Source organism: Argentina silus (genome assembly GCF_951799395.1).
Source record: "Argentina silus genome assembly, chromosome: 13".
NCBI lineage: Eukaryota > Metazoa > Chordata > Actinopteri > Argentiniformes > Argentinidae > Argentina > Argentina silus.
The window spans coordinates 2,145,279-2,158,663 of NC_139667.1; the positions used below are offsets into that span (position 1 = coordinate 2,145,279).

The 13,385-nt window shown below is 42.5% G+C and overlaps 1 protein-coding gene across 2 annotated transcripts; it reads left to right on the top strand.

The window, feature by feature from the left end:
- Positions 1 to 9,774, top strand: khdrbs1a (KH domain containing, RNA binding, signal transduction associated 1a). Of its 2 annotated transcripts, none has more exons than XM_083683404.1 (11): positions 1 to 320; positions 3,046 to 3,173; positions 3,813 to 3,929; positions 4,041 to 4,187; positions 4,374 to 4,504; positions 4,715 to 5,012; positions 5,376 to 5,452; positions 6,230 to 6,291; positions 6,557 to 8,229; positions 8,693 to 8,756; positions 9,298 to 9,774. In XM_083683404.1, exons 1-9 carry the CDS (start codon positions 188 to 190, stop codon positions 6,667 to 6,669), a joined length of 1,206 nt encoding a protein of 401 aa, XP_083539530.1. In that variant the 5' UTR covers positions 1 to 187; the 3' UTR covers positions 6,670 to 8,229; positions 8,693 to 8,756; positions 9,298 to 9,774. The 2 variants fall into 2 exon arrangements, with proteins under 2 accessions (XP_083539530.1, XP_083539531.1); XM_083683405.1 differs by having other exon boundaries at positions 6,557 to 6,736.
- Positions 9,775 to 13,385: the final 3,611 nt, after the last annotated feature.

A 13,385-nucleotide genomic window follows, 5' to 3' on the forward strand; every position in this document is an offset into this window, starting at 1 on the left:
TTGTCCGCCAGCTCCGTCTAGCAGCGTGTTTGCAGTGAAATACGGATTAATTTCAGTTAGCGGAGAACATTTTCACAGCGACAAACATTTACCACATTTAGATAACTATCTATATTTATAGTGTTGTCTAGAGACACTATCGATTGTCTAGATAACGAAGTGTGCGTGAACTTTGCTGAGACGTAACATGAGTTCTGACGCTAAACCCGAGCCTAAAAAGGCCAAAATGGAGAACGAAAGCAAATATCTCCCAGAGCTACTGGCAGAAAAAGACAGCCTGGATTCGTCGTTCACTCATGCAATGAAACTTATATCTGCAGGTAATATTTCGAGAATCTTTCAATTGCATCTGTATCCTCTGTATTTGGCCCTGGCCATTCATTAGCTTGATGCTAGGTAACGCTAACGGACATGCAAGAATGACGACTAATATAAATCCACCCAGAGCTGTCATTGAACTTAAAACGTGGTGTAACTAACGGCTTGCTTGAAGCTGGTTCGATGTGTATATTTACTAATTCGACTTTCATTGAGATATATATTTCTTTTAGCAAGCTTGCTGTGTTTTGACCCGCGCAACGCATCTTTAATGCAAATGTGTCTTTCTGGCTGAGAGACAATGGTTGCCGCGGGAACGGCGGGCTGCACCACGAGGCCGCCGCGGAGCGGAGCGGGGAGGCGTGCGTGCGGTGGGGGATGGGCACGGTGCTGGTGCCCTCAGACACGATCAACTCTGGACTAACTCACTCTAAACCATCCTATTATCTCGATCGCTACCTACCCACCCACCCAGGCATTGCTTTAGGTGTTACTAACCTCTAGTTATTAACCTCTTAAACTGAATGCCCCAATTTGACTAATTTCCACCTAAAAACCAGACCCAAAATATGATGATCAGATGCGAAAGCAGGAAGCCGTTTGATGGGTAACCCCTTGACGTGTTGTGTGGATGTGCTCCGATCATAGTTAAGAATGACATGCGACATATGACGAGGAGAGAAAGTAAACAATCAAATTGAAGCAGAATTTGAGCCTGAACAAACTCAACTGATTATCTCGATCGCTACCTACCCACCCAGGCGTTGCTTTATAGGTGTTTGCATTCATTGAAGGGATAGCTCGCTCCAAATACAAAGCAACACGATATTCCACCAACCAGCACCATAGGGGTCCCACTCTGAAAATAGGCCTATGTCTCACACAACCTGTATCTCTTTCTGTAAGTCATGTTTGAGAAGTCATTTCATTCTTTTAATCCACTTAGTGAGTTTTAGATTGCATGATTTGATGTATATTACACACGTGGACATAAGAGAGTTGCTTCCACATCAGTAGTGTAAAAGCCTTGATGGCTGCAGTTTCCCTCTGCACTGTGTGGGGCGGCATTGGTGAGGCAACAATGGCTGAACCTCAGTACCATCGTTACATGTGGTTAGCTTCCTGCACTAGTAGTGAGATGCAGAGTGTTGTACTCATTCTGACGATCGGTCCTCTCTTTCATCCAAACATGCTCTCGTTAAAGACTAAAGTGCCCAGTGTATGAGTGGTTCTCCGGACCACTGCCAGTAAAACAGCTTGCTTTCAGCCTGCTTCTGACAGCCTATTATGCACAGACAGTTCCCCGCCGTCTGTCTCCTACGTCTGTATTAGGAACTAGAGGATGAACATCCAAGGACAGTCTGCCCATTTGTTTATTTTGGCCTTTCTGGTGAATTCAGATGTTAAATGTGTGTCGTGCATGTGTTGAATGACAGCGTGACACTTGCCTTCAGGGTTGAACTAGGATGTCGGCATGTCATGCGCAGTTTCATCTCGTTTACGGATGATTACGAGCTTCCCACTGCTGTCATGACTGCAGAGTCACTACCTATCTTCCGCCGTAGATTGAAGACACGTCTCTTTAGGCCACATCTTAACTGTCCCTCCTAAAGACCTCTTCATCCCCACTACTCCCCTGTGCAAGTTTCTCTTCTGTAAATAAATAATTATATTATTATTATATAGTAATTTAATTAATTAATTAAAATAAAAAATCTTCCTTCTTCTAGCATTGTGACTGCCAATGGCCCCTGGTCCGAGCATAATTACTTTGTCTTATGATGACTGATGGATAGATGATTCACTTACTGAGACGAATGTATTTGTTGCAAGTCGCTTTGAATAAAGGCGTCTGCTAAATGACGTAAATGTAAAGAAAATCTAATGTGAATGATTGCTGGTTGAAGTGTCTCAACCTTACAGTCTTGTATGTGGACCTCTCCTTTTCTCTGCCTGCGGTCTCAGGCCGTTATTGTAATGTATGGAGCTGCAGCGTGTTTCGGTTGAGGGGCTCTGTGTTGCAGAGGATAACAAGACCAAATGTCTCACCCCCCGGTCAACTTTGGGTCAGTTCTCTGCTTGTGGTCCATATAGATATTTATGGGGAATGTTGGGAGCAACCAAGTCTTTTGGAACAGTTTGTGGGTGGGGTGGGAGATGCTTCACATTCCACAAAACTGTGATTTGCTAATGTGGCATATTGTTCTTATATAGTTATAATGTCGATTAATATAGTTCTAATATTGAATAATATAGTTATAATATCGAATAATGTAGTTATAATATCGAGTAATATAGTTATAGATGACTTGAATGTTATTGAAAACGCTCAACAGAACTAGTTTCTGTTGGTCTGCGTTCTCTTCTGAAGCTCTGCTGATTGCATGCGAATCATGAATGCATGAGCCACTTTATGAAGCCATTTACTAACCCAACGGAGGTAACAGAGCGGGCCTTTATTTATTACTGCAGATGCTTCATCTGTGTACCGATTCCCTCTGAGATGCTTTGTGAGTGTGAGATCACTGCACTGTTTTGAATCGCCCACTGGCAACATGTGCTGTTCATTTCGTTCAAGTTAAGAAGAGTTCACGGCAGGGTCAGCAGATCTTCAAGGACTTTTTGCCATGAATTTATGATGAATATATTTTTTTAAGATGTTAGAGCGATGCATTTTTTTTTTTTTTTTTTTTTTAAAGCTCTGTTTTTCTTCCTTCCTCCCCGTAGAGATCGAAAGGATTCAGAAAGGAGAGACGAAGAAAGAGCAGGAGAGAGAAACGTACCTGGACTTGTTCACCACAAAGAACATCAAGGTCAAGGAGCGGGTGCTCATTCCCACCAAGCAATACCCGAGGGTGAGTCAAGTTTACCAGGTCAAAGGTCATCAGAAGCTGAAACTACACTTCCCACATGTGTTGTCTGTTAGGCGAACCCCCCTCTGTCTAACTTGCAGGCTCACTCCCTGTCCTGTACTGTGCTGCTAACATTGTCCGTCTCCATGCCTGCTCAACATCCCTCAGCTGGCCCGGCTGCCTCTGGCCCGCTTGTCTGTCTGTCTGCCTTTGTGTAGTCTGTCTGTCTGCCTCTGGCGTGCTTGTATGTCTGCCTCTGTGTAGTCTGTCTGTCTGTCTGTCTGCCTCTATGTAGTCTGTCTGTCTGTCTGCCTCTATGTAGTCTGTCTGTCTGCCTGTCTGCCTCTGGTGTGCTTGTCTGTGTAGTCTGCCTGCCTCTAGTCTGCCTCTGTAGTCTGCCTGCCTCTGTAGAAAGAAAAGACACGCAGAGTTCTTTTGAGACAGTGGTACCCTAAGATGTCTTCCACTGGCTGGTAGAGATGTTCCTGCATGGTTGAAAGAGTATGTGCATAGAGATGTATGTTTTAAACCCCCCCCCCCCCCCCCCCCCCCCCCCCCCCCCCCGCCACACACACACACAGCATTTCCTGCACAAGTACACTTGTTTGGCTAACTCTTCCTTTCACCACTTTCTGCCAACAGTTCAACTTTGTTGGTAAAATTCTGGGGCCCCAAGGCAACACAATCAAGCGCCTCCAGGAGGAGACTGGAGCAAAGATCTCAGTGCTCGGCAAAGGATCCATGAGGGACAAGGTCAAGGTAAGAAGCTGACCAGATGCGCGCACGCACACACACACACACGTCAATTACTTGTGCTGCTTAGGGGTTCATTAGGAACATGATGACATGTTAACCTTTTGTGACCCTCAGGAGGAAGAGCTGAGGAAAGGTGGTGAGCCCAAGTATGCACACCTAGGCATGGAACTGCATGTGTTCATTGAGGTTATGGCTCCCATCCCCGAGGCCTACCTGCGAATGGCTCACGCCATGGACGAGGTCAAGAAGTTCCTCATCCCCGTAAGTATCCCAAACAGCGTCCCCCCCCCAGACACATAATCACGCAACTAATACAGAGATTTGTCACTCACATTGAGGTTTGTCCATAAACAGGGTCTTAGCTATTTTTTGCATGCGATCCAAGGTTGTCCATGATTCCTCCCTGTCCTCTAATCTGTCTTTCCATGTCTCATCACTGCTGAACAGGAGACCATGGATCAGGAGCAGTTCATGGACGTCGGCTACCTGAACGGCGCTCAGGACGGCTCAGCCAGGGGGCGGGGAGGTCACCCAGGCAGGGGCAGAGGAGCCCCCCCACCCAACTCTGCAGGAGCCAGGTATGACAGTACCAGTGCTGAAATTGGATGAAATCCAAGTGTCCTTTAGTCGAAGCATGTGCTACTGTGTTCTAATCTTTCAAGGCTGCGAAATCTGGCCGGTTCTCCCAGTATCCTGAAGCTACTGTTCTCAGTTTAGGAGCGGGGGCGGTCTGGGTAGCTGCGGTTCACGCCACGTTCACGTTCCCTAATGATGTTGTCGTCTCTCAGGGGACGAGGAATGCCACCCCGTGGAGGGGCCCCTCGCGGAGGCACGCCTCGTGGTGGAGCTCCCCGGGGAGGACCAAACAGGGGTGGGGCATCAAGAGGAGCTCCAGCCGGTCGTGGTGGACCCCCCTCCACACCCGTCAGAGGCGGCACAGCTCCCCGCTCCAGACCCCCTGCCTCAGGGGCGCCAAGAATGCTCCCGTCCCCGGCCCACTCCCACCAGCAGCATCACCAGCACCTGCATCAGCATCAGCATCAACACCCACATGCACAACCCAAGCCCGAGTCCTATGATGAATACGTAAGCCGCTTTGAGACACTTATTGGAATTGGGTGCTACAAAATAAAATGCTGTACTTGCAATACTGCATGAGTATGTGCCTCACATTTTATATCCCAGATCCTGGTCTTTCAGGCAGATTTATCTGACCGATCTTGCGTTCTGTGCTTACTAAACAACATGGTGGTATGCAACTTTTAAACATGGCCCTTATCAACATTGTGTGTTGGCTTCTGTCATCTGCCGTGGAGGAAAGGGATTGTTTTCAACCTAATTTATGGGTAGCTTTTGTGTGGAACCGGTCTCGCCTGAGTTGTGTTGATTGTGTTTTGAGTTGATTGTGAGTTTGTTGTCCTGTGGCTGATTGGCTCTCCCTTCTTGCAGCCGCCCTATGAGGAGAGCTACGCTGAGATCTCCTATGAAGCTCATGACGGTTATTACAGCCAACAACCACCACAGGCGTAAGTCAGCATCACATTAAAAAACCGACTGCCAGTCGTAATGCCAGAAGGCATTTTTTTTTTTATTTTTTTTTTTTATTTGAGGCGTTTGTACATAAAACAAAATGTCCTTCTTCTATCATTGCGACTGCCTCTGGCCCCTGGTGTGAGCATTGATTACTTTATTTTATGATGACTGTTGGATAGATGATTCACTCACTTAAACAAATGTATTTGTTGTAAGTCGCTTTGGATAAAGGTGTCTGCTAAATGCCATAAATGTAAATGTAATTCAGCTGCCAGTGAGTTGGAACAGTGAAGTCTCTTCTGTGGAACAACACTAGAGAGTTGAACAGAGTGACAGCAGGCAGGTTGAGAATTTGAAAACGAGCCACGATCTTCTTTTTTTTTCTTTTTCTTTTTTCTACAGTATACGCTGTAGGATCCAGACTTCTTTGTAGGATCAGAATTCTGATTCTGATTACATTTATTTACATTTGACATTTATGGCATTTAGCAGACGCCTTTATCCAAAGCGACTTACAACAAATACATTTGTTTAAGTGAGTGAATCATCTATCCAACAGTCATCATGAGATAAAATAGTCAGTGCTTTAATTAACAGGAGAGAACTTGTACAGGGGGGGTAGTGGGGGTGAAGAGGTCTTTAGGAGGGACTGTTAAGATGTAGCCTGAAGAGACGGGTCTTCAATCTACGGCGGAAGATCGGTAGTGACTTTCCTGGTAGATCCTGTGTGTACTAACCAGGAGTCTAAAAATGGATTTTTCTCCTCACAGGGACACTGAATACTACGACTACGGCCATGGAGAAGCTCAGGAGGCAACATACGAACCTTACGGTAAGATTGCAAAGAAGTCACTGAACTGTTTGATGAAAGACATTTCTGCAACCAACACATTTTGTATTGTAGCATTAAGATGGCATTAACACGACAAAGCTGACAATGTGGCCAAACCACCAGTCCTCAATGTGTTCATGCTCCCATGTATCGAAAGGAGTTAGACCTCAACTCTTGTAAATGTCACGCTTTGCGTATCTAGAAATTGACCTTGCCTGTGGGGGGGTGTGTGTGTATGTTTGTTTCTTTTCCTTTCTCTCTGCAGCTCAGGATGATTGGGAGGGTTCATGGCCTGCCACTGGAGGCAAAGCGCCCCCCGCGAGGCAGTCTAAGGGGTCATACAGAGAGCATCCATATGGAGGTGGAAGGGGCTACTGAAAGGCCTCCCAGCAGAGGGTTGCCCTGGCAACTGCCTCCCATTGTAACTCACTTTTAACTCTTCAAAGTAAATGTTCTTTTTTTTTTTTAGTTTTGTTGATTTTTAAAAAGGAAAAAAAAAAAAAAAGACTTGAAAGCAGGACAATTGGATGTACCATACGTAATAAGTGGGCTCAGTCGAGTTAAGGATCGTGTGAATGCGAGGATTTTCATTGTTCATATGTTTTCATTCAATTGTTTGTTTTCACTGCACAGTTGGCAGTTTTAAGATCGAATTCAACTTACTTAAAGAAAAAAAAAAAAAAGACTAACGTTTGTTTTTTGAAGGTTAGCATTTCAGCTATTTTTTTTTCTTCATGAGATGAGTTAGTGGCAGTTGCAGGCTCCTATTTAGGCTGCATTTCAAAAGTCTTTTCAGCAAAAAGACAGACATTTACTAATAACGTCAATATAATGTCGGCAATTAGAATGGTGAAGAGCAAAATCATTTTTGGACAATTCATTTTTATAAAAATAAACAAAAAACTAAAATTCCCTGTGGAAGATTAGATTTTTCAATGTTTTTGGATTTACCTTAAAGTTTTGAAATCTAGCCTTGTTAGACACTGTTGTGAGACGGTCTGTCCTAAAATATACCATTTAGATCCATTTCAATTTGACTTGATGATTAATGTATTATTGTAGTCTAGGTACCTTTTGCGTGCGTTTGGCTTACTTTGATCTACAATTCATTGGGCTGTCTATGATGGAACTGATAATGATCCACTTTTACTGTGGTGGTCATGCAAGAATTTGGACAGGGTCCTCACAGGGTCTTTATTTAGGGGAAAACTGCAGCCAACTCAATATTATGTATATAAACTTAGGACAAATGTATATTGCTATCTAAAGCTGTGCGGTCTCTAAAATGCATAATGCTACTTGTGTTCTCTTGCCTAAATAGGATACTAAATATCCAAAAATGTTTTGCTCCAGTGCGTTGTATCAATAAAGCCTAATTTTGTTTTTTTATCAAACTAATCATGGTATTTTGCTTTTGTTGTATGACTCAGATTAATGAAATGAACCTCTTTTTTGAGGTTCTCTACATTATTCCAAAACAGTCATTTATACTATTGTATGTACATAGGGGACTAAAAAGATACACAAAATGTCTTCTGTTGATTAAGGGCACATCCTCTTCACCTCTCTGTATAAAAATGATCTATGAATGAAATGAGACATGTAATGGCACCCTCTAAAAAAAAAGAAAAAGAAAAAAAAAAAGATGTAAACATTATTAATCAAGGTAATGTATTACCAAATACTTTGTTTGAGTATGATCTAATGCCTGAACTTGTATTATTTGAAATAAATCGTTAGAAAACACATTTCTTTAAGCTCTCCACTGAGCCATGTATTTTTAGTCATTTGAAATAACTGATTTTCAACAGTATTTCAAATCAAGCTTGCAGGGATCTTACTTGACTTTGATGCAAAGTCATGCTGGCTGGTTTTTATTAAAGACAAATATCGCAGTGCAGAGGAGGATGCTAAAAGCCTAAAGATCGCCACAAAAAGGTAAAACTAACCCCAACACTCATTTGTTAGATTTCTTTGGTCTTATGCACAAAATGCTAGGAACTGCAATTCATCCCAAACCTGTTTTCCAAAAAAATGCACTTGTGCACAATTTGCAATGATAAATTGTCTCAAACAAAATAGCTGTACAAAACTAGCTATCAGAATGACTGTAATGCAACTCTTGCTCAAATTAACAGTTAAGTCAAATCACTTACAAGTACAGTGTCAATTTCCTTCCTGCTTTTTTTGTTTTCTCATTTTAGAATAATGCTAAAAAAAATTGCAAACAAAATATCCTACAAAAGGTTATGTTTTCAAAATAAAACAACCTCAGCTTGAGTTGCATGACCTTCGTAGTGTAATGCAGTACAAGTCTTGCATGAGTGTCTGTCTGTGTCATTGTGAGTGCATGTAATTTAATGGCGCCCACTCAAGGGTCTCATTGTACTTCTGTCCCCAGGTGGTCAGAGTAGGTCTCTGTGGGTGTGAGAGACATTGGACATTGGCTGGATGAAGTCCGCATGGTAAGTTGTGTGCATTATGAAATTCATTAAATTGACGACCACCACTCTTGGTAGATGAAACATTCCCGTAACGGTGCTGGAGGAATTGTTCTACCTAACTGCTCAAAAGAAAAGAGGTTTTTATTAAATGACATTTGAATGAATTACAAATTTGATATAAATCAATGACAAACAAACACAGTGTTATTGGCCATGCAGTATTGGCTTAACAGGTTATCAGCAGGAACTGTGAGTGAAGTCTGCCAGTGTTTTTCATGCACGTCGTGGCCAGATGGCTCTCATAGTCCGCCTCTCAACCAACTGCAACATTTTCTGAAGAGATCCTCTAGACGGCTCCTCTCACAAAGAGCTTCACATATTGTGGGCCGATGTCTGTGCTATTTTTACCAACTGGAGTGGAAGGGGAGAAAGCAAAGTGTCGAGTGCTGTTTCATGATTTTTTTATTAGCGTTGTCCTCCAAATCTGTCCCCTTCAGGGCTGCTCAAAGGAAACAAGGCTAACTGTTTTTTGGAACTGAATATTGTATCTTTTTTGACACAGGTATTGTCCATTTTAAAGGCCTCGAAGACAGCTGAAGAAACGTTTCAAATGTTTGTTGGCGATATGACTGTTAGAGATGCCACACGGCTTTTATCTCACTGAGGATTTGACCAGCAGTCTTAGAAATGGGCCTGCTCCTTTACTTATGGTCGATAGTTCACGTCTGTATAGAAAGCCCATTACAGTGGGCTCAACAGGAGAGGAGGAGAAACTGTCTGTTACGTTCCTGACAGAGTAGCTTGGATTTCCCAAGAGTAGGGTCCACGTGGCACTAAGGATCAGATTACCTAATTACGCATGCTGATATGCCTGTCATTATCAGCTTGTGTTCCATTTCTATTTTCCCTATTTTTCTATTTTGTTTTTATATCAAGATTTATATTTTTAGCTTGTTGAGGGACCATCTATTTTTTATATGATTGATTGAATTTTTAGAAAGAACATTTTTTTTATTATAAATAAATTGCTAAAAGTTTATTCTGCTTACTGTCTTTCTTTCATGCCTTTGGTAAAGGTTTGTAGTATGAAAGATCACATCAACTTCTCTACAGGTATTCATCCATCATCCTTCCACTACTGACTAGAAAATGTTTTCTACAGCCTGTTTAATGGTTCAGTGCTTTACCCATGCAAATGAAGTTTCCACATTACCGTCCTCAAGAGCTCTCCATGCTTTCGATTGCTCTACTCTCTCCCTCTGTTCTAGCTTACAAATCTCTCTTCTCCTCTCTCCATCTTGGTAAACAGCGTCTCTCTGGGGACCAGGTCTCTATAATGGCAGCAATCTGAGAGCAGCTGCTCTGCGGTCTCCTTTTCGCTTAAGAGCTTTCGTTTCTTCTCCCGCTGTCTGGTTCAACTGGATGAAGTCTGTCTGGCCTCATTCTGTCAGGGGACTGAATATTGACAAAGGGCTGGGGGATAAAAGGAAAGGCCAGTAGGTTCTGGTTTTATAAGGCAGTGAACCCTAGTGGTCACTCTGCTTAGTCACAGCTCTTCTGTCTTGGCGCCCCATTGGGGGAACAAGCTTCCTACCGCTGTCAGGATGGCGAAGTCACTACCTATCTTCCGCTGTAGACTAAAGACCCATCTCTTTAGGGTAACATATGCCATTTAGCTGACGCTTTTATCCAAAGCGACTTAAATTGCAGTGAGTGCATACATTTCAGTATATATGGTCCCAGCAGGAATCAAACCCACAACCTAAGCTTTGTTAGCGCCATGCTCTACCAACTGAGCCTCAGAGGACCACACCTGGGCTCTTCCTCCTCAGACCTTTCTACCCCCAACACCCTACATTACTGTTGTCATTTTAAAATAAAATATCATTTCTTTCTTTCTCTAGCACTGTAATGAAATTAACCATTAGGTTAGCCTACAACAGGGTTTTAACAAGGGAATATTCACTGAGGTTCTATCAACCAGATGATCTACATTGCACCCTGCTCTTGGCAACTGGAGAACATGTACTGTACTTACTGTAGCAGAGGAGAGGGGCCAAGTGCTAATTACAATCTCCACATTACGATCTCTATGGACAATGTAACAGTGAAAGCTGCATCCTCTGCTGCAAACATTACCCATTGGGAGAGAAGATCGTGACGATCGTGCCTAAACCGGAGGGCACTTCAGCATTAAAGTGTAACCACTGTCTCACATTTGGGCATCATCTGTGGCCTTGAGGGACATACTGCAATTATATAAAGTACATTGTTTTATAAATAGCATTTGTTTTCATTATACATGCTAACTTGTCCCCTCACAGATCTGTAGTCCATCAAAATCTCTCCATGGCTCTCTCCTATTCCCAACCATTTCTCACAGGATTGCTTACATTGATTTTCTAGGGAAACTGCATGCTTGCATGATATCCATCTAATTTCTTCTTCAAATTGTGCCTCAAGAAAACTGCTGCCATGTTATTCATTACCATTTACGCAGTGGAACTACAGTGGGGCTACATTGGGTTCAGCTGAGAACCAGTTATGTGATGGAAATGCACAGGTTCACATGGAGTGAAACTGCCTCGAAGGGACAAGCAGATCAGGTTTGGGGAGACACTTCCACTCTACATGGGGTTTGGTTTCAGCCTCCGCTCCAAACCAGTTTTTGATTTAATACGGTTCACAATAAATGCTTGAGAAAAATATGTTTTGTAACACCAACCTGTGTGCGCAATGTACCTGCAAGGGTAAAATGGGAGAAACATCAAGTCGTAGCTTTTACCATTCCTGGCTTTATCATATCAACTCTGACACCTAGTGGTGCAAGGAGGAACAATCACTGAGATCTGTCTACGCATGGGATGACATCAGCCCTGGGCCTGAATTCACTACGCGTCTCAGGGCAGGAGTGCTGATCTAGGATCAGATCTACGGAATACATATTAGGAATTTTGTAATTCCTCCTCCTCAACCCTCACCCCTGCAATTAGTCAGGTATCACTCAATAATTATTATTTTTGTATTGCAGTGAACAAAATACACAACAAGGGATACGAGGGATTTAAAATAATTGGTAAAATGATTAGAGGGGCAATCTGGGATTTAAGCAACAACAAAGCTGAGAGATGGGGCTGAAAAAATGTAACCACTGTCAATTGCATAGAGCAAGTTCACAAAGTGTAGTCGACTTTGTTCTTCAAGACAAAACAATCTTGTTACAAGTTGTATTATTTTTCAATCATTGTTGCGTTACAGTTGTCAGCCACGTGTGACAATATCTGTAAGAACTGCTTTCCTGACTTGAAACAAAGTAAAATGTAGCAAGCTAGCAGCGACATGCTAAGCTAATCATAGCAAGCTAGCTAGCTAAGCATTTTTGCAACCTCTTAGCTACTCATGTTGAATTAAGAAATAGAACTAGCTAGCTAGCTATGTGTCAAATATACCAGTAAGGCAGCTCCCACTGACTCAAAATATTTTGTTGAATAAACTATATAAACGTATTAATTATTATTTTATTTTTTATCTATTATGCTTCCGAGGGGGCAAAAACGTAAAATGCTAAGCTAAATGTAGCTTAGCTGAGCAGAGAGCTACCTCATTGAATTATAAGATAGAAATAGCTAGCAAGATAGGTCTCAAATATGCCAAATAAGTCAGTTACTCCCACTTACTTTCTCAAAACATTTAGTTTAATAAGCTATATAAACTTAAACATTGGAACAAACTGTTAATGCTGGGGGCAGAAATTGGGTCAAGATCACTTTGTGATCCGGGAAAATTTCAAGCGCAAAGAATGATAAGACAGTTACTGCCCTCGTTGGAATTCACTGTTTAAATACTACAAAACATACAAAATATAGATTAAATATAAATACCAAAATATTATTTACAATGGAAATACCTATATTCTATCCTTGCCCTAAACTAACATTACTGCCCCAGGAGCAGCATTTAAACAGCAAAACGGGGCAGGAACTGTCCATCCCCGTTTTTTCTTTGTTCATATAGTTTATTCAACGTCTTCAAAGTCTTGTTTATTTCACACCTGCTAGTGTTATTTCTTAATTCAACATGATTAGTTAAAATGTTGCGAAACGCTTAGCTAGCTAATTCGCTATGATTAGCTTAGCATGTTGCTGCTAGTTTGCTACATAGTACTCTTTGCTTCAAGGCCACCAGTTGTATCTGTATTGTTAGAGATATTGCCACATGTGTCTGGCTACTGTTAAACGATCAATATTTAAAAACGTTACAGGTTGTAACTCAATTTTTTATTTATATTTCAAACCCGTGCCATGTTTTCAAAAGTTGGACATCTGTTCAAACTCCGCCCATTGACTTTTTAGAAACCAATCGGATTCTTTTTGCCCTAAACCAATCGGATTCTTTCTGCCCTAAACCAATCGGATTCTTTCTGCCCTAAACCAATCGGATTCATTCTGCCCTAAACCAATCGGATTTTTTCCGTGACCGTTGAGAGGGGTGAGGGTTGAGAAGGGGAGGTGAGGCTTGACCAGGGGAGGGGTGAGGGGTGAGAGAGGTGAGATTTCACCAGGGGAGGGGTGAGAGGTGAGAGAGGTGAGACTTGACCAGGGGATGGGTGAGAGGTGAAGGGTGAGGGTTGAGGAGGAGGGGTGAGACTTC